This window comes from Neofelis nebulosa, chromosome 10 (genome assembly GCF_028018385.1).
Source record: "Neofelis nebulosa isolate mNeoNeb1 chromosome 10, mNeoNeb1.pri, whole genome shotgun sequence".
Classification (NCBI taxonomy): Eukaryota; Metazoa; Chordata; class Mammalia; order Carnivora; family Felidae; genus Neofelis; species Neofelis nebulosa.
In genome coordinates, this window is record NC_080791.1 from 95,970,927 (window position 1) to 95,992,250 (window position 21,324).

Genomic DNA, 21,324 nt, shown 5'->3' on the forward strand with positions numbered 1-21,324 from the left:
GTATGTTTGCATAGGACCGATCTAGTAAAAAAGGAGAAATTAAAGATGCAAAAAAGAGAAACTAACTGTAGAAGCAAAGTTCTTGAATAGATGGCGGGAAGGGGGTGGAATCCAAGGCACAAAAGTAGGGTAGGAATGGTCTTTAGATAGGAGCAGGGACAATATATAGGTATCGAAGTGGGACTTTTGATTACTTCTCAGTGAAACGAGAGGCTAGTTGTGAGATCAGAGTGAAGAGAGGCAGAGGGTGTTGGAGACAATGTTGAGACAGGAAAGGGTGAAAACAGCAGACTCAGGATGTGAGTTGACGGAGATTTCTAACTTTGGTAACTGCCTAAATGTCAGTATCATTAATTAAGAGAGAGAATATGGGAAAGACATAATTTATGCATTGATGTAAAGCTGGAAAATAAGTTGTGATAGACCTGTTCATTTGGAGATGCCTCTGGCTCCCTCAGAGAGAATATGCAAGGTGAGAAGAAAAGACCAGAATGGAATCTTAGAAAATACTAGTATTTAAGGAGCAGAGCCGGTGAAGGAATAGAATGGTATTGGGAAACCAAGGGGAAGCTAGGTCCTGAAGGTCAGAAGAACAGAGGGTTTGAGAAGAAGAAATCAATAGTACCCTGTTCCGTATTGGTTCCCAAAGTGTGGTACAGATATCACGAGAGGTGCGTAAGCTTACAAGTGGTACTTAGGTTAACATTTTTTAATAATTTTAATGTTTATGGTTAATTCTAATGGGTATTAATATATCACTAGCACATCAAACCTGTGATTTATGAAAAGCGGTACTAACTTACCCTTTTAACATAATGTAAGATTAACCAGCAAAGCCATTTAAAGGAGAACGTCACATAAATAATCATAGTGGTACCTACGGGAAAATCATGACTGTAGTTGGCAAATGAACAGTGTGAACGCTCTGGCTTTAACAGTGTAGAAAGTCATTGGTGACTTCATTTTATCAAAAGTATTTTCTGTAAAATGGGGAGGCACCTACACTAAAACAACAAGAATAAATCTTAGGATAACAGAAGTGTTAAAATGAGCTCTGTATGTATAGTTGAACTACTTTTGAAGCTATTGGCATAGTTTCTAAACTAAAGCTCATGTTTCAGCTGTCATTCAGTGACTAAAATATCTTTAAAGCAAATAGATAATGATACCAAGAAACATATTAATGATAGGATACAAATAAGGAAGATTTTTTTTTAACTCACCTTTTAGAAATATGAAAATGTCACTATGTTTGAAATAAAATAGAAAATTTGGTGAGTGAAGAAAGAGGATATTTATCAGGAGGATATTCTAAGCCTCAGGATCTAGTACACAAGAGCAAGTAGTTTTATTCTCTGTCAATGGACTGTTGCAACTGTATCACTATAGTCTTGGCTGTGATGCTCCAGATGGACTGAGACCAAGGGTAGCAAGTGACTGTCACTATAGACATTTCAGTAGCACTTCTTGAAGTCCTCTAGGATGGGATGGCACTGGATGTTGTTGTTACTCAGTTATGGAATACTTTTCTTCATTAATCTAAAAATAAATTTATAGTCTCTCGGAATTACAGAGGTTAACACTTAAGGTGTGCAAATGATCCTCGCCAGTATTAGGGTTACTATCTTGAGTCTCCGAAAGGAAGTCAGTTATGTTTTTAGGCACTAAACTAAGTTTAAATCACAGTTCTGCTTCCTTTCTGCTCTGAAGGTAGTATGAGGATACCTACTGGATGGCATCATCAATCATATTTCGTGATCACTTACCTACAGATAGGGTTGGAAAGTTATGTTTAGACATCTTTCTTTGTATGTAGGCTCTATTCTGCATCAGGAGCCTACTGTGATTCCCTACACTCATAGCACTGTAGACAAAGTTGATTGTACACCAACAAGAAACTGTGAAGGGTGAACAAGGTGGGGTCTGTTTATGGGGCACGTGGGTAGCTTGGTCAGTTAAACATCTGACTTTGGCTCAGGTCATGATCTCGCGGTTCATGGGGTCGAGCCCTGTGTCGGACTCTGTGCTGGCAGCTCAGAGCCTGGAGCCTACTTTGAATTCTGTGTCTCCCTCTCTCTCTGTCTCTCTCCTGCTCATGCTCCATCTCTCTCTGTCTCCCCAAAACAAATAAACATTAAACAAATTTTTTTTTAAAAAGATGGGGTCTGTTTTATCTAGCTCACATTAACTATTCAACAAGATACTTTTGGTATGGTTTGTCACTGCAGTTGTACATCAGCCTCCTGAAAGGAACTTGCAGGCGGCTAACTCTAGTTATATGGACTTTGTGTGTAGTGAGTTAGGCAAGTTCATTGGCTGTTGCCCTTTTATTTATTTATTTATTTATTTATTTATTTATTTATTTATTTTTATGTTTATTTATTTTGAGAGAGAGAGAGAGAACATGAATGGGGGTGGAGCAGAGAGAGGGAGAGAGAGAATCCCAAGCAGGCCCTGTGCTGTCAGTGCAAAGCCCAATGTAGGGCTCAATCTCATGAACTGATGGGAGATCATGACCTGAGCCAAAATCAAGAGTTGGATGCTTAAGTGACTGAACCACCCATGCGCCCCTCTTCCTTTTTAAATCTTCAACTTCTATTCATTGTTGCCGATGCTTTCAGAGATGTTTTGACTTATGTTAAGTTTTGCCATTTCTTTTAACAAGCCTTTGCATGACTCTTCCCCGTTCAAAAAGATTATTCTAATTGCAGAACTCATACACACGCATACACACATGCACACACACACGCATACACACACACACACACACACACACACACACGAAGTCCATTCTACATTGGTAGAACAAGCTCTTTTTTTTTAAGTGATTTGTGCCTAGGTAAGTTCTTTAGTGCACTGTGAGCCAACTAGTTGAAATGAACTCCCAGTCTTGAAATTTTTGTTTAACACAGTGAGCACTGAGTCTTTAAACCCTTTTACAAATATGATCATTGAATGAGTTCTACTCAGTTTCATGGCCTGATTGAAATAAAGCAGTTGAGCCTGATAATCACTAGAAAAGAACATTACTTTTAACATGCATAACTGAGAATACGTGGCATATATCTGTGAATGTGGAATGCTAGCTTGGGGTTTTTTCCCCCTTTTTTCTTTCAGTGTCGTTATTACTAGTAGTCAAATGTTCTTCCTACTAAATTACTGTGCTCTTTGACCAAGAACATTTCAGTAATCTGTTACTTTTTCTTAACCACCAAGGTTTATTTGGTGGTTTATCTTGAAAATGTAGGAGAAATTTAAATCAAATTTCATAGCTGCTGAAAAGAGCACAGCTTTGGATTTGTTTTTTCTCACTTAGTTGCTTTTTATAACAACGAAGCCTAAATTTGCTGACCTCAAAGCAATTTAAACCTCTTTGGCTACCAGGCATTGCTTAATAATCCAGTCAGATCACAGATATCCAAAGTGATTATTATAAAAAATAACAAGCATATCGAATTTCAGGAAAAAGCGCTGGAAGTCAGTAGCAATTGATAGAGTACCCACTGTTGATCAAACGTTCTGCTTCCTGCTGCACCTATAATAACATAGCCATGTTTCCCTTGACAGTGTGAAATATAGCTAGGGAAAAACCTAACATGAACAACAACAACAGCAAACAACAGCAAACAATTCACCACTTCTCTGACTGCCTAAAAAGCATAAATGCTAAAAGTTGGGAGAGAGTAAGGTCTTAGAAGTGATGTTTTCAGGAGCAAAGTGGCCACCGAAGTGAATGCCTCCAGGTAACTGACTTGCATTTGGTGACATAAAACAAAAGGAAACAGTATAATGCCACCATTTATTTCTCTTAGCTTTTTTACTTGATTTAGTGCACTGGCTATATGTACTTACATATATGCTCAAATCAGACTGCTTGTTTTAATCCCACACGTATGAAGTGAGGTTTGCATCTAGGGAAGTGAACCATGAAGTGAAGTCAGTCATCACATCACCTGAAGTGAAGTCAGTCATCTAGGGAACTTTGTTTCTGAAATCCATAAGGCCTTACTCAAAATGTTGTGTGGTAGAGGGACTTAAGTATCCTTTAAAAATAAAACAAAACCTTGGTTTAAATATCATACTCAGTACCCATGCCAATGAAAAGGACAATTGTTAACACTCTTTCTTTTCATATCTGAGCCATATGAGCTATTACTAGGTTCAAACCCTTATCGATTCTGGAAATACTAGGGTCTTGAGTTCTCATTTAAATACATCTGGATAATTCACTTAATCTGAGAAATAAAAAAGACCAGGTAGCCTTTGAGATCTTATTAGCTTTGACCTAGCATAATACACTTGCAGTAGGAAAAAGGCAAGCTTGATAATGCCCAACAAGTGCTTCTGATGGTAGGTCCCTTCCCCACCAAGCATATGTCTGTGGCTCCATGAATAGCTCAAGGAGGAGGACTAGAGTTAAGGTCTATTGATTTTCCCCACTAGATTCCTTTCCTCGACATCACCAAGTGACCATTCACTTGCAGCAGGAGAAAAGAGAGGCAAATGATAAACCCCCAAGTTGTGGGTAGCTAGGAAATCTAAGTCCTTCCCCCTATCTCCTGTTTGTAGGCTTATTCTAAGTATTAAGACTTGAGTAAGACCAACTCAACTGTGTGTGGTTAACTCAAATAGATGTGCTGAATTTAAACTCTCTGACCACATAAAAACTAATATTCTTCCTTTGGCAAAGTCAGTGAAAATTGTAACAAACTGTAATATATGGTGATGATACTGTGGATAGCCTGTTTTCTTTACTACCCACATCCTGCTTTCCTGGATCCATGTGTTTGCTCATGTTTTTTGCAGCTTTCCCTCCACAAAAATCCTAATCTTACCCTTCCTTCAGAGCCCAATCCTACCATATGCTTTACCTGATTCCTTAATTATAAGTAATCTGTAACCGATCATTCTCCCTGTTCCTCTCCTTCAGCTCCTGTGTCTTGCCATCATAGTTGTGTACAAGACAGTGCTCACCTACAAGACTTCTTCAGCTCATTGGGAGCAGGGACCAATCCTTTTTTCATTTTCATACTCTGGCCCACCATGCATTCTACACCCTCCTTCCACTGTTTAGCTCATAGAATGTACTTAAGTGACAAATTAGCTAGTGATATTTCAAGTTTGAACTACTGAGAATACCTAGTAATAAAGAGTAATTTAACTTGTGTCCACCCACTGTTTACCCAGAATGCTTTACGCCAAACCTTCACTCAATACACACATATAAATATAGATCTGCTTTTCAGGTCTGCAGCCCCCACACCAGAGGAGGGAGAAGATGGAAGGAATTATATTGTCTGTCTTGTCCAGGAGAAGCTGATACATCTTACAGCCTGCGTTCTCTCAGCCCCTGCATGCACTGTTTCTAATGAAAGTTGCAAACAGGTGTCCTTGTTGACCCTCATTGGAAAACTATCATTTATGGGTAAATCACTACGTCTGAGAAAATCTGTTGGGCTTATTTCCCCAGCATACTTGCTTGAAACAAATTTTCCTCTCCTGAGGTAAACCAGAGAGGAGTGCTGCTGCTGCTGCTACTCCTACTACTATTACTACTGCTAGAGCTTTGGCAGTTAATTTTCTTTCTTCTTCAGTAGACTTTCTGCATGGGAAAATATTTTGTAGTAAACTTCTGGTGAATGTTTAAAGTCCCTTGTTTGGAGGTCAAATGTGATCTTTCACATTTCTAGAGGAAACAGTAGCTGCTGAGAGTTTGGATTCCATCACTGGCGTCATTTCTTCCACAGACTGCAGGTCATGGTGTCTGTGTGCCACCTGGCCCTGACTTTGCCCTCCATGCCACAGTCACTTAAGAGAAGGCCACATGGGAAGACAGGCCAGATTTACACCCAGCTCTCCCTTTTTCTCCTGTAAATGGAGGCAGGGAGCATAAGTCTACAGCAACCAGTGCATTTCAATCCCTAGACAAAGCAGATTGCCCTGCCATATGTAGACCTAGTGGTCCCCAGGTGAGAGTTCAACTCTGTAATATATAGTAAAAGGAAAACACACACGCGCGCGCGCGTGCACACACACACACACACACACACACCTGTATTTGAGGTCACAGAGGTTTCTTTCTTAGTCTTTTTTTCTTTTATGTTTTATTTTTGAGAGAGAGAGAGAAGGCAAGGGCGGGGGAGGGGCAGAATGAGAGAGGGAGACATAGAATCTGAGGCAGGCTCCAGGCTCCCGAGCTGTCAACCCAGAGCCCAAAGCAGGACTCAGACTCACGAATCATGAGATCATGACCTGAGCCAAAGTCAGACACTTAACCCACTGAGCCACCCAGGCGCCCCCTCTTAGTTTTTCTTTTTTAAACTTACCTCTGACTCATTCACCTCACCAGGAGGGAATGCCTATGTAATTCTGAAATTGCTGATTTCAAGTCTTTAATATGGTCTGTTTTCTATCTGGCATTGCACTTTTAAGGTCAGTCCGTACATAACCATTACTTTAAACCTCCTGCGAAGAATTCATTTGGCAGTAATTGCTGAATGAGAACAAGTCTAAGGAGCCGATACTTCTGTTGAAATGATTTCTCTTGTGTTTTTCTAAGGAGAGGGCAGCGGAGGGCAAAGGAGGTGAGGCAGTCTCACCCATCTCTTAGGTGTGGTCATCAGCAAGCTAGGTCTCACCCAGACCCAGGAGCTCTGAGTGCTCCTGTTCACAGTGGTTTCACTAAGGCAGTTTCCCAGGAATCCTCTCATTTCAGATAAAGAATCTAGACACAGAGAAGTAAGTTAATTTCCTCAAGTTCGTACGAAAGGCTGCAGCTAAGGCTGGATTTGAATTTATACTGCGGAATGTGCCTTTTGGAACCAGGTCTACAGGACCTCTGTCACAACTTCTGGAGGTGGAAATCATAAAGGTACCTGTTCCCAGAAAGGTTTCTTTCTTCATCAAATATACCTATTAACTCTGTGTGGTGCCAAGCCCCACCTACCACCCACGGTTCGTGTTTCCTGCTAATATTTTAAAGTAATTTTGCATAGCAGTGGTGAGCAACTTAAAGATATACTTTTGTTCACCTCATGATTTATCTTACTACCTTTTCTAAAAGATTAGTAGGGAAATATCATGAAATTATGAGGCAGCTAAAATTATAATAAAACATTCACAGTGTGTCTCTAAATTACATATATACAGAAAAAAAAATGGCTACAAAGCTGCATAATTTGAGTAGAAAGGTAAGGAGAAAGACAAATACTATAAAAAGTCACTCGTATCTGTTTAGAGGACAGTGTTACCTGTATTTTCCACCCAGGTAGCTTACATTTAGTGGTATACACCAGAATGCCTCCTATAAGGTACCTTTTCCTATAGGCACAAGAAAGGCGCCTTTAGAGTATAATATAACCCTATTAGAACAGGGATGGTAGGAATATCTTTAGAATATTCCATTATTCACAATGGCCATCTTTGTAACATCTGTTACTTTGTGTTTAGCAACGTCAAATTCAAAGTCAAATTCTAGTTCCCGTTAGAAATCAGTTTATTTATGTCTTAGAAACTCATTGTATATAATAGGAAGCATAGAAGTATTACACTTACTTGTACAGGGGAAAAGAAAGTACATTAGAACAAGAACAATTTGGGGCAAGCAGAGCAAGCCTTTAAGGTGTCACAACCTAACACAAGCTGTGGAGCAGCAGAGAGGTGGTAAGCTTTGATTGAACAGAACATAGGATCTACAGTCTGTTCTCATACTGTAAGGCCATGAATTCAGAGAGCACAGAGCAGACTGAGGCAAATGTCTAAATGTACTAAATATTTTGGGATTCAGATATGCCAAGCAGTGTAATCTGGATTAATTGCTGTCTTCTTCTAAAAGCCCAGTGGAAATCAACTCTGCCTACCTTCAACATCTCCTACACACACATGTGTGCACACACACACACATGTGCACATATGTTGGCAGTTGAAATTAGGCAGATACCCTGACAACTTCTCGAGCCAGTTGTTCATACCAGAGATTCTGAGTTAGGCTGTAGCTAAAAGGCCGTGGTGAAAGAGATGACATTGGGATAATTTATTCCTTTGCAGCTTTTCGGAGAGCCAACAATAATAGCTTACCATGTGCTAGGCCATGGTCTCACTTCTTATATTTCAATCTCAACAACTTAGTGAAGTGGACACTATCATGAAACTCAGTTTGCAGATGAAGAAACTAATACACAAAAAGAATAAAAGTAACGTGCCCTGCTTTATACAGCTAGAAAGTAGTAGAAATAGGATCAGAACTCAGTCTGGCTGCAGTCTGTGCTCTTACCCACTATGGTCTAAGGCTAAGAGAATTACATGAGCCTTTATTAGTTCTGTTTGACTAGCTCTAGTTATGTGGCTCTTCCAAAGTTCTGCTGCCTTTCAATTATTTGTGGCATTTCTTTATTATAACTCATCCTGAAGGATCCTAAGGTACCCAACCAGGAATCTCCTGACAACTTATGAGATTCGGAAGGTAAGGAGTCTGTTTAAGAAGTCAGTGGCTACCTAACTCTAGAAAATATTCTTCTGAGACCTTTGTAAATAGAATTATGAGAAAAATAGGAGATTTCCTTAGCTTTACTAATGATAAGAGTTCCTGAGAACTTAGTTTACTCTGAAAACCTTTTTAGCCACTGGATAAGTTGTGCCTTTGCCTTTGGAGACTTCTACTTTGACAAGACCTATTAAATATTTAGTTGTTGTCCAGAACACCCTTGTAGGGTAGGTTAATATTAATAATCCAGTTTATACAGGTGACACTCTAACCGCAGAAAAGGATGTTGACATGTCTGAGATCGCCTAGCAGTTCTAGAATCAGAAATACCCTACTTAGAGTTTTGTGCTTCCTTAGTATTGCCTTGTACTCATCCACTTCCAAGAAAAACCAAACTGCCAAGATTTGAATTAGATGCTAAACACTTTGTAAGCAAGGATAGAGCATTAAGCGCAGAAAAGTGTTTCCATTTTCACCTGGGACCTTGTTATCTAAAACACTTTCTTTAAATCATACAGTTCCTTAAAAAAAAAAAAAAAGAAAAAGAAAGAAAGAAAAAGAAATCCTACCTCTCAAGGTTAGTTTAAGCTACACAATCTCCTCATTTTTGCCTCAGCAAAAAATAATAGTCCTATGCACGGAAGATGACGTGTTCCTTCTTAGGTATCTTTCCATTTTTCCTTCTCCAATATTTTCTTGTGTTTCTTTAATGAGGACATCATGTCCACCTCTGCTAGGAAGACAGGTGACATTTTCCCCTGTGGGCAACTTTTTCTTCAGTTCCCCTTTGAGCTAGGGCAGACCTATACCAGCCCAACGAATTGAAGCTTTCCTTCTTTCCAAAATGCTTCAGTTCTCCTTCAGACAACTGGAAGGAACAATTTAAAAAACAGGCAATTTGACTTTGTATTATTAGCCTAGATAATTATGTAAATCACACCAGAACACTGAGCCACCCTGCTTTTAACTGTCAGCCTAAGAAAATTAATATTAACAGCTCTAACCTTAAAGCATTTAGTTTTTACTTGATCATTTTGATTCTGCCTACTTCCAACAAATATTATAACATAAACTTCTTATTCTGCCTTTTTATTCCCAGTTCTCCCCGATCCCCTCTTCGGCCCCCTCTCTCTCTCTCCCTCAGATGTTGGCCCCAATTTCTTGAATTGGAGGACAAGACATTCTTAGAATGCACAAGGCTTGCTTCAAGAGGGTGTCTGGGTTTGAGGTCATGCAGGAGGACTAATTTTAGATTCATGCACATCATATCTTATAAATTACCTATGAGGCATTTTTAAATATTGCCGACATTTAAAAAGATGAAACCAATTAAATTTTTATAATGGGAAGAGAGTGGGAGAGAAAAATAAGAGATGCAAAGGTTAGAGGAGGAAGTCAACTGCAGAAAATACAGAATTTCGCTGGGTTCCAGTGTTAAAGGTTTGTCCTTTGTTTTTGTATCAGTGTTTTACTTAACCTGTGTCAAGGTGAAAAATGCTTTAGAGGCATATTCACCAAAGCTGAAAGCAGAGAATGTACACTAGGAATAACATGTTTTAAAATTATCAGCATCACTGTCATCATTTTCTGTCTGTTTTTAATAGTCATGCTTATTTATATCCCAATTAAGAGTTGTCTCTAAGAAGCATGACGTTCTTCATAGTAAATTTTAGTCAGTTGGGTGTGTACAGTTGTTTGTTGTCATTTCTTTATTTTAATGCTCTTATGCTTCACCTCCCCATATCTAATCTGCACATACTGGATGGTGAAGACAGAAGTGGAGACAAATCCACTACCTCTGTCCTCTCACAGGAGAATTTGGAGGAAAAAAGTGACTATCATTGATCATAGCATCTTTCCTGTCAGCCTTGCATGGGCACACACACACATACCCAACACCTTCCACCTCTCAAATTGTACTTCTCCTCGTCTCCCAAACACAAATGAGAATTCCTGTTCCTGTTGCTTTGCTTAACGCATCATTATTCACTGCGTAGAATGCCACCTTCTCTTTTCTGCTAAAGAGGTAGCATTGGCTGGTAGAGAGCCAGGAAGCTTTCTACTAAGAGAGAACTTATTAAAATCTTAGATCTACCAGTCACTTACTATTTGACCATAGGCAAGTTGTTTGATTTCACTGAGACTCAGTTTCCTTATCTTTAAAATAAAAGTTAATATTTCACAAGGCATTTTTGAGGGTAAGTAGGAGAAAACCTACAAAACATTCAACTGATATTGGCTCTCCTTGTATTTCCCCCCTTAAGTCCTATCTATTCTTCAAAATTCAAGTTCTGCCTGCTCCAAGTCTATTCTCTGAAGCACTTATGTTGCACACCATGCTGCCTCATTATTGTTCGTTGTCTTCTATTTACTGTGTTCCCAAGTTGCTTGCAAGTATCTGGAAAGCTAAAGCTCCTCTGAAACAAAAAAATTGGTTTCTGACATGACCTTGTTAAATATGGTAGCCTCAAATGTGTGATAGTGTAGAGTTGGAAAATGGAAGAGACTCCTTAAGCATGCAGACCCTTTACTCCAAACTCAGTAGGTTGGGAAAGGTTTTGAGTCCATTATGCTTTTTTGGCACAACAGAAAAGGCGTGAGAGGTGCTTTCCTAAATTATGGAATCTAAAAGGGAGTCTTCAAATCCAGAAAGAGACTGTACTTCCATTGCTGCAGAGAGAGCTTAATTGGATACATACATCTCTTTGAGACAGTGTTCTATTAAAAATAAACCTTTAGAAAAAGAAAAGCAAACCTTTAGAGTATGTTTGAATGTTCTGGTAAAGGAGGGAAGTTACTTAGATACTCTTACCCAAAGACTTGTCCTGTGAGAAGAAAGTTGCAGGCTTCCACTGAACATATATCTTAGGGACAGTGCCCATCAAACATAAGAGAGGAAGTGGAGTCCTATTCAGATTGCCTGATCACTGCCACATCAGACACAACAACCTCGTAATAGATTCCCTAGAGAATGACCATCAGGCAGAGCAGGATGGTTGCTCTTTATCCGTATAAACACACAGTCCCTAATAGGGTCAGAGCTCTTCAACTTACTGGCAAAATTGTAGTAAGAAGTCAGACTCACTATACATTTCAGACAGTATCAGAGAGTGCTATGATTGCATTCAAGATGTGACATTTTACACTAAAGTAAATCTTTACACGACCAGAATTTGTTTTCCAAAAGAAAAATCAGCATCTTTGTGATATTACAGTCTTGAACATGGATTCTCTGCCACCACCATCCCTCTTTAAGTCCTTGGTTTTTAATTTATAATCTGTTGCCTTTTGATATATCTTTCATTTTAAGCTGTAATGCAGGAACGGTATTATTTCTGTGCTATAGTTCATCTACCTCCAGACTTATCCGGGTACTAATCTGTCATTTCTCACCTTTGAAAAGCAAATAGAAGGAAAACTACTTTTTTGTGATGTTTTTGACTTTCAAAGAAATGTTTCTAAGTTATTCACTATAAATGGAATGAGATCTTTGGGATGTGATCTTTGTTGTCATAACTTTTTATCCCCCAAATACTTGGTTCTTACAATAGCCTTGCAGGTGAAACGATCTTGAGTCGCAATCATGATCTGGCTCAGGGTGCCAGCTCACGGATTTTTGTGTGTTCTGCTGGAGAAGAACTGACACTATCATCTTTTTGTTCTTCCTGATACTTGAAGACCTTGAGCCATGGGACTACCTAAGAGAGATGTTTCTAATGTGCTGTCTTTGTGTCTCTTGTCATTGAGGTAATTGTCATGAGAAAACCCTGGACAACAGCCATGACAAACAGAAATATTTTGACAACTCACAGTCACTGGATGCTGCTGAAGAAGAGCCCTCTGAGACAGGAACAGAGGAGGACCCTGTACTCTCTGTTGAGAATTCAGGGAGGGACTCAGATGCCCTTAGACTTGAAAGTAAGTTGATTTGACCTGAGCTGTGCTTCTGGAATAAAATCAACTCTCAAGCTTCGAGTTTAGGCTTTTCTCTACTCTCAGTAGTTTCCTTCTTTTAACTCATTATATTGTAGAATTATGAGGTGACCCACAGGTGGTGAGGTAGAGGTTTTTATCATGTAAAAAAAGCTCTTCATACTTCTTTTTCCTTCCACCTCAGTGTTGTCTTTTGCTAGAACAAACTTGCTTCATTTATATACCAGTCTTTCTTCTTAATATCAGTAGTCTACTGAGTAAGTCATTGAAAAAAAGCAAGATCACTTGTACTTACACTAACCCAATAACATTTAAAGATTTGGAATAATAGACATACCAGGGCCTCTCCTAAAATTCCGTGGCCACATTTTGAGCTATGCTATACTGAACAGTTCTTAACATTATCAGTCAATGCGTAATTGCCAAATTGAATGACTTTTTAGTACTCATCCTGCTTAACCACTTTGCTGCATTTGGATCTATGCACAGCTCCCCACTCCTTGAAACTCTCTTCCTTTTCCTCTTGGCTTCTGGGGTATCAGTTGCTCTTGGCTCTCTTCCTGTCCTCAGGATATCTGCAATTTCTTTCACTTATTTCACTTAATTTCTTTACCCCTTATTTGTTAGGTTACACAGGATCTCAACCTTGGCCTTTTTTTCTTATCCCTCTTCTTATCTGTCTGTGTTATCTCTTGTATCTCTTGTATCTGGTGTCTCAGATATTTTGGAATATATCAGTGACTCCAACTCTGTATTTTCAGCTAGGACATTCTCTACAACTCCAGATCTTAGTTCCACTTTTTTAGTGGTCTCTATCTAGATGTACAATAGGCACTTCAAATTTCATATATCCAAAATTGATCTTGTTCTCATTTTCACTCTATTTCTTGAACTGCATCTAATTCCTATATCCCTGCTGTCTGCTAATGGCATCACAACTCACCAGTCACCACTGTATCCAAGACCTGTTGCATCTGTTTGTCTCTTCATCTATTCTTCCTGCCACTGCCTGAATTCAGACTTTTTTTATTTCTGCTTGGGCTATTGCAATAGCTTCATAATTGAGTTCCCAGTATCTAGTCCTTTACTTTAGTCTGTGTATGGAGTGTGTGTGTGTGTGTGTGTGTGTGTGCGTAGGAGAGAGATAATACATGTAAATGGTACAATATTTAAAAAGCAGAAGCAGTCCCTGTTACCAATGTATTGTGTGTCCAAAGAGTTGTTTCTAAAATAAGAGCTGATCGGGACACCTGGGTGGCTCAGTTGGTTAAGTGTCCAACTTTGGCTCAGGTCATGATCTCACAGTTCGTGAGTTTGAGCCCTGCTTCGGGCTCTGTGCTGACAGCTCAGAGCCTGGAGCCTGCTTTAGATTCTGTGTCCCCCTCTCTCTCTGCCCCTCCCCACTCATGCTCTGTCTGTCTTAAAAATAAATAAAACATTTAAAAAATTAAAAAAAAAATAAGATCTGATAGGTAAGTTGCTGTGTTTAAATTTTTCAGTGGTTCTCTATTACCTATAGGAAGAGTCCAGGTACCATAGTGAGGGATAGGAAGCAGTTTGGTCCTTAGTTTTGTCTCCAAGATTACCATCTACTAGTATTCTACATAGCAGGATGTACAGTCCTTTTACCATTTCCCTCACATGCCATGCTTTTGAGTCTCCATGTCTGCACAGGCTGGGAATGGCCCCTGTGTATTTTTTGCTTTATATGGATGACTGTTGTGCATCTCCAAGATCCAGCTTAAACGTCACCTCTTCGGTGAAGCATTCACAAAGGTCTCCAAGCACTTAGCTGCTCCATGTGCTGTCTTGTTCCCACTTTTTTTTCAGGGCACATTTCATACAATATGATGCTTGTGTGTCTTGTCTCCCATCAGACTATGAAATTCTTATATGTCATGTCCTATATTACTGTTATTTCTGTGTACAGTAAATATATTCAAGTAATGAGATGTGGCATTTGCCTTCCTGTGTAGGTTGGATTAACATATTTAGCAATTACAAAATCTGTGTTTCCTTCTAAGTGGTATTATATATATATATATATATATATATATATATATATATATATGTATACATATGTGTGTGTGTGTGTGTATATATATATATATATATATATATATATATATACATATGTGTGTGTGTATATATATATATATAAAGGATGTCTACAAGAAGCAAGCTCGACCTTAAAAGAGAAGTCGTGACCTTCCCCTTTGCAGGTTTAGAAAATTAGTTGCATCAGTTCTGTCAGAAATCATTGGGCTTTAAGGAAACAAATTTCTATTTATCAATTCAAAAGAGGTGGATTCTTAAACTGGGTAGTTGTTTTGTTAATTTACAAGGGAGCTACTCCTCTCTGGTGCCTGACAGCCTCATGTCTCCTTCTGGCATCAGGTACCCACATAACCAAATGGACATCATGAAGTTGCTTGATAAACTCAGAATCACCAGAAATGAAACTGAGTGATGTTAAGGGGTATTTTATTCAATTTATACAAACTGTTCCTATTCCAATATAATATAGCTCCCTAGTGACCAGAATGCTCATGACTACCAAATTAGAGTCTTTTTTCCTAGGATAATTCAGAATAAAACCCAACCAGAACCTTACTGTTTGTCTCCCCATTTTCTGGGTAGTACATCATTGCTTGAGACAGATTATAACCTAGTGCCTAAGTTTCTTTAGTCTCACGTTCCCCATGGAGTTGTCCCATCCCGTCCTGGAAAGGCAGTATGGTTGCCCTGGCTGAGATGGGAGCTTTTCCACGTCCCTTCAACATCGGGCAGACTATCTCTTAGGGTGGTTCCTTTTCAGATTGCTAATTCAATCCATAGTGTGATGATGACTCTTACTAGTTTCACTCTCAGGTACTAACTTTTCTTTGCTATATGTCTAAATTCTGGGAGTACCTTCTTCTTTTCCCTAGATACTGACAAGTCCACCGGGACTTCATTCGTGGTATGTTAGTATATTCATGCCAGCAGGCTTCTTATAATGTGGTTAGCAGAGTGAGAAAAACTCCCATTTTCTAATGCAAGTAGTGTGTTGTAATAAAAGCCAAGCATAGACGTTAAAGAATTTTTGAAAATTCTGTTTTTGGAGGAAAATTTAAAGAAGTACAAATAAATTTATTATAAACATAAGTAACCATAAATGTATGAAAATGACTGCCTTTCTGTGATACTTTATAATTTACAAAATTTATGTGCTTGCTTTGGCAGTACAGATCTATAATTGGCAGACTTACGAATTATGTATTAACCATGTGAAATAGGTATTATTATCAAGCCCATCTTATAGATGAGAAAATTGAAACTCAGAGAAGGTGAGTCCCTTGCCCAAGATCATCCTCAGGTCTTCCGATCCCATACATTTGCCTGTGGGTCTCAGAAATCGGGGGTTGATGCATTAGAACTTATTTTTCAGTTGGTGAGGTCATTTTTAAAGAAAACTAGCATGTGCTGTCACCATTATTTTATAGAATAAAATTTTAATGTCAAAAAGTAACAAAGACGATCTCAGAATAAAGGTCAGTCTTTTTCTAAAATGGACAGTTGGCAACCTTACAACAAAAACTTGTGTCTTGATGGATGTGTGTGTGTGTGTGTGTGTGTGTGTGTGTGTTATAACTCTATGTACGCACCCTTTTTCTATTTCTCATTTCACTAAGGATTGGTACAAACTGTGTCACTGATTAACATTTGGAAACCACTGCTTTAATACTTCATCATCTAGTACAAAATTCCTCCCCGTAAGCCTTAGCTGTAGAAGGAAGAACATAGGTTTTGTAGTTGGAAATAATGCTACCATGTCCTTGCTCCACCACCAACTAGTTGATAAATCTTGGGCAAGTTACTTATCTTTCTGAGCTTCTCTTACCTCTTTAATTTAAAACTAAACAAAAAAAATGCCTCAAGTGATTAGTATTTAAATGAAATAACAGGGAAACATTTATTTTAGAGCCCGGTACACAGTTGGAAGTCAGTAAATGTTCACTTCTGTACACATAGGTATGACTCTATTGCATCTGTTAGAGGCTGCTTGTGAGCCACAGTCCTCACAAGTACATATACACAGTATCTGCTCAGAAAACATCTGTGCAGTTAAAGGGAGCCCTGGCATTTGCACAAGAGTTGTTCCAGGAAAGATTATATGCTTTTCTGAGGTATCCTCTTGAAATTCCTAGTTTTCTCTTGCTATACTGACCCCGCTCAAAGAAGGAAGAACATCATTGGTGCAAATCAAAACTGATGACTTGGTGTTGTCTTCTCAGAAGTGAATCATTTTCTTACCTACCGAGTCTGGGTGATTTCATTTAAACCTTTTGTGCTTTGTGATTACTGGCTTTAAGTATAACGCCATTGTTTATGCATTAAATCTTAAGGTAGTCTGCAGCTTTACACTACGACTTCAGAAGCAGATCACTGCCTTTTTTTTTTTTTTAAGTTTATTCATTTATTTTGAGAGAGATTGAAAGAAAGAGTATGAGCAGGGGAGGGGCAGTGAGAGAGGGGGAGAGAGAATCCCAAGCCGGCTCTGTGCTGTCGGCGTAGAGCTGGACGCAGGGCTCAATCTCATGAACCCAGAGATCATGACCTGAGCCGAAATCAAGAGTCAGATGCTCAATCAGCTGAGCCACCCAGGCACCCCCAGATCACTGCCTTTTAAGGAAAATTCTAGAACTCAAGACAGAATTGCCCAAGGTCTTATGTTGGTGGAGTCCTTATTTAAAAACAAATGTGTCTAATTCCACAGTATACTCTTCTTATTTTGTGAAACAGAGGGATGTATTTCTCTCTGGTATCATTTTCAAAGGTAGAATATGCCCTGGGTGGCTTCAGAAACCACAGTCTAGTACTCCAGCCTGTTGGTATTAATCATGCAAGATTTTCTAGAAGAGATGTTTTGAGTCAGATTTTGAAGGAGGGACTTTTTTGTTGCTGGTCATCTCTTTGAATATGTGATCTTTACCTCTGTGTACTGTCAATCTGTTCTGTTTTGAATGTAGAACTCACCTTTTCATCCTCTGCTCCCTAAAACTCTTCTTGAAATGAATCTCCCTTCCAAGATTATTAATACTGTTTCTCACCCAGTACAGTCACTTTCTTTTACTCCTCTTCTGATGTCCCACTCCCTCTCAATGATTCATTGTGGGGCTTCAGCTTCTGCTGTAGTCAAAGGGAGCTCAGTCTCCCCTTGGCAGCCCATTCCATTTTCTGGTTGTTTGAAAGTCTTTCCTAATATTGAGCTAAAATGTGGTTTCTCATCTCTGGTCCTGAAGCTCACAAAGTCGGTCTTGTGTCTCATCAATATCACATTTAAAAATGATTCTTTTCCTACCTACCCTGCCCCTCCATGTTTTTGTTTCCTTCAGCTAAATGTCCTCATTTCCTTGAACAGCTCCTGTTAGGGCTTTTAGTACCTTACCACTCTCAAAGTAATCTCTCCAAAATTTAAAAAAAAAATCTTTCTAGCAAAATATTTTTCAAGCTTGATTTTTTTGTGTGCAGTATATCAGCTACTGTTCCTTCTATGGGATCACCTTTGGTTTCTTTAGTCTTCCATTTAATATGATTTTGGGTACTCTCACCAAGTCGCTTTTCTGTGAATGTGCTCTGCTTTGAAAATCTCTTAAACTGAGGCGCTCACACTTAACCCTGAATCTCCAGGTGTATCTGGAACATTGCAAGATTATGCTGGACTTCTTTTTCTTCTCCTTCCACCTCCTTTTCCTCTTTCTCCTCTTCCTCTTCTTCCTCCCCCTCCTCTTTCCCTCCATCTCCCCTCCTCCCCCCCCCCCATTTCTCTTTCTTTTTCTTTTTATCAGATTTTTTTTTCCTTTTAAATTCAGGACTACATATGCTTCTCTCCATCTCTCAACACTTCTGCTAGTCCCTGTGATTCTTAACAGATTACCTGACACGGCTCAAACTCAACTCTAAATTTTCCTAATATTCTGAGATAGGATTTCTCAAGTGAGAAAACATGAACTCATCTGAGCCTCACTGTGGGTGCTTGCAGTCTCTTCACTTCATAATATTTATTCTCCTTTTTCCAATATGAAAATGGTGCATGTTAACGAAGGTAAAGAAAATAATAGAGATACTGATCTCAGTTTCTCTGTTTTCAGTTTATAACATACCATCTGTCCCATAAGCAGAAATCCTAATATTTACTTTTTATTCTTACTTTCAAGTATAATTTAAAACATTCTGAGATCCCACTATAGTCCAGACCTCTCTCCAGACCTGCATTCTGTATTTCCAGCTGCTTATTAGACAATGCCTGGAGCTATGCTCCTCCATCCACTCTAACCTAGACCATAAGCTACATGAGATGTTATATTCCGAGCTCTCAGCACATTTTTGGACACAAGCAACAAATGCTTAAATGAATTTATTAGTAAGTGTCTGAAATCCCAACATGTTGTATCCTGTTGCCCTTTCCTAATTCCGTAGTCTTTGTAAACAGCATTGTTTACATTTTCACAGATTCTAAAACTTCATATAGTAGGAGCGCCTGGGTGGCTCAGTCGGTTGAGAGTCAGACTATTGGTTTTTGGCTCAGGTCATGATCTTGCAGATTCATGAGATAGAGCCTTGTGTCGGACTTTGCACCAACAACATGGAACCTGCTTGGGATTCTCTCTCTCCCTTTCTCTCGCACCCGCCCCCCCCCCCACTTATGCTCTCTCTCTCTCTCTCAAAATAAATAAGTAATACTTTTTTTTAGAAACTTCACATAGTAAAAAAATATCATTATTTCACATTAGGCTTTGAAATCCTGAAATCATCTTTGAACTTACGCTATTCTTTGTTATGATATCCATTTAACCACCAAATTCCATTTTTCTCCACTGAAATATCACGTACCTCTTTCCCCTCCCTTTTTAAATTTTCCCTTTTACAGGAGTACCTAGGTGGCTTAGTCTGTTAAGTGTCTGACTTAGGCTCAGGTTATGATCTCACGGTTTATGAGTTCAAGTCCTGCATCGGGCTCTGTGCTGACAGGTCAGAACCTGGAGCCTGCTTCAGGTTCTGTGTCTGTCTGTCTGTCTGTCTGTCTCTCTCTCTGAAAAAATAAACATTGAAAAAAATTGTCTTAATTCCCCTTTTACAAACCTCACCCTAAGCCCGTTTCCCTTTAAATAACTTTATATATAGATTGTTGAAATACCTTTCTAATTGGTCTCTTTGTCCTCTGTCTTCCTTCTCCACCCCCAGTCATGCCAAGTGATTTACCACTCTAACCTTCACAAACACTGTGGCTCTCATCTTGTTATTCTTCTGCTAGACAAACAAGAGGCTCCCTTTACGCTTAGTCTTGCTCCCGACTTTCCCAGATATCCTCAGTATTCACCTACCTTCCCTAAGTATCTTGTTTGCTGAGATCATCTGTATACATTCTTTGTTCTAATTCTTGTGAAAGTAGTAATGCCTTCACATACGTTCTTCCTTACACCTGCAGTATTTGTACATATGGGTGTGAGAGTATATATATTCATATGCTCCTCCCTCTGGGGAGTGCCCTCCCCGGGCCTCTGTCTGTCTAAATCCTGCCTCACTAGCCTGCCTTCCTCTAAGAAGCATGTTGTGACCACACTCAATTATGCTTTTCCTCTGGAAAAAAAATATTTAAATGTAAGTGCTCTCTGATTGTTTAATGTATATAGTTTTGTGTCTCCAAATTGATTATACAGTTGATCCTTGAACAACACGGCTTTGAACTGCATACATCCACTTACACACAGATTTTCTTTTCAGTAAATACAATATAGTACTGTAAATGTATTTTTTCCCTTATTATGTTCTTAATAACATTTTTAGCTTACTTTATTATAAGAATATAGTATGTGACACCCATAACATACAAAATACATGTTAATCAACTGTTTATGTTATCAGTAAGGCTTCCTTCCGGTCAGCAGTAGACTATTTGTAGTTAAGTTTTTGGAGAGTCAAAAGTTATATGTGGATTTTCGACTGTGCAGGGGTCAGCACTCCTAATCCCCATGTTGTTCAACTGTATTTAATACCTCAGAGTCAGATTCTCTATCTCATAGCATGGAAATAGGCACATAGTAAGCTCTAAATAAATAAAGATTGATTTATTGTTTAAAACTCATAGCACATTTTGATCTCCCCATTCCTCACCTTTATTTAGCACTGTTCTTTAGGAATTGCTACTACCCCAACCCCTGCAGCCTTTGAAAAGGATTAATGGCTGCCAGCAGGGAAAGCCTGCAGCAAGTTCCATAGTCTCTCTTGACTGGAATACTGATCTCCATCAATGAAAGGCCCTTTCTCTAAGAACTTTTTAATAATGATAGATATTACCGTATGGTATGGGCATAGGGGAGCATTAGCCTCTGGACCTGGGCTTGCAGAGCTCTTTGCAACTGAACAAGTTCATTTATTTAGAATGCTTTCTAAATAGCAGTAGTGGAAATAATGGAAATGGAAATAAGGCTTCCAAACACAGCATCCCTATGCAGCTCTAACTATACACTGGGGAATTAGTTACCTGCAGTCTACCTTTGGCCAGAAGCCACTTTTCTTTAAGCCCATACTCTTGGCTGCAGCCAGATCTATCAAAAACCCTTTCCTGTCTCAGGACCAGGTACAAGGAATCCCATGATAGCCATAGGAGAAGGAAGGAGAGGAAGCTAAAATAACATGAGGAATACTTAGAATTCTGTTGCTACAAGTCAGACGGCAGGCCATTCTTCTAATTAAGTTGCTTTTTAGGGTCCCTACAATAGCCCTGTCCAACTGCTTTTCTGAGTTAGCTACCGAGAAATTTGTAAATCATATAGTATGCCAGACTCTGTTAGAGACATGGCGCCTGCTTTTAACCCATGACAAGGTAAACCTTAGACTTTAAAAAGTCTTTAATTGCCAGCAGG

The 21,324-nt window shown here is 39.0% G+C and overlaps 1 protein-coding gene across 2 annotated transcripts in view; it reads left to right on the forward strand.

Annotated features, from left to right (window-relative positions):
- TTC17 (tetratricopeptide repeat domain 17) overlaps positions 1-21,324 on the forward strand; it is a 125,997-nt gene that overhangs the window by 62,318 nt on the left and 42,355 nt on the right. Inside the window, exon 17 of one of the 2 annotated variants that reach the window (XM_058688709.1) lies at positions 12,230-12,400. The exons of the other annotated variant lie outside the window; for it this stretch is intronic. Within the exon in view, the coding sequence (XP_058544692.1) occupies positions 12,230-12,400 (171 nt within the window). The remainder of the gene's footprint in view (positions 1-12,229; positions 12,401-21,324) is intronic. 2 annotated transcript variants of the gene reach the window in all.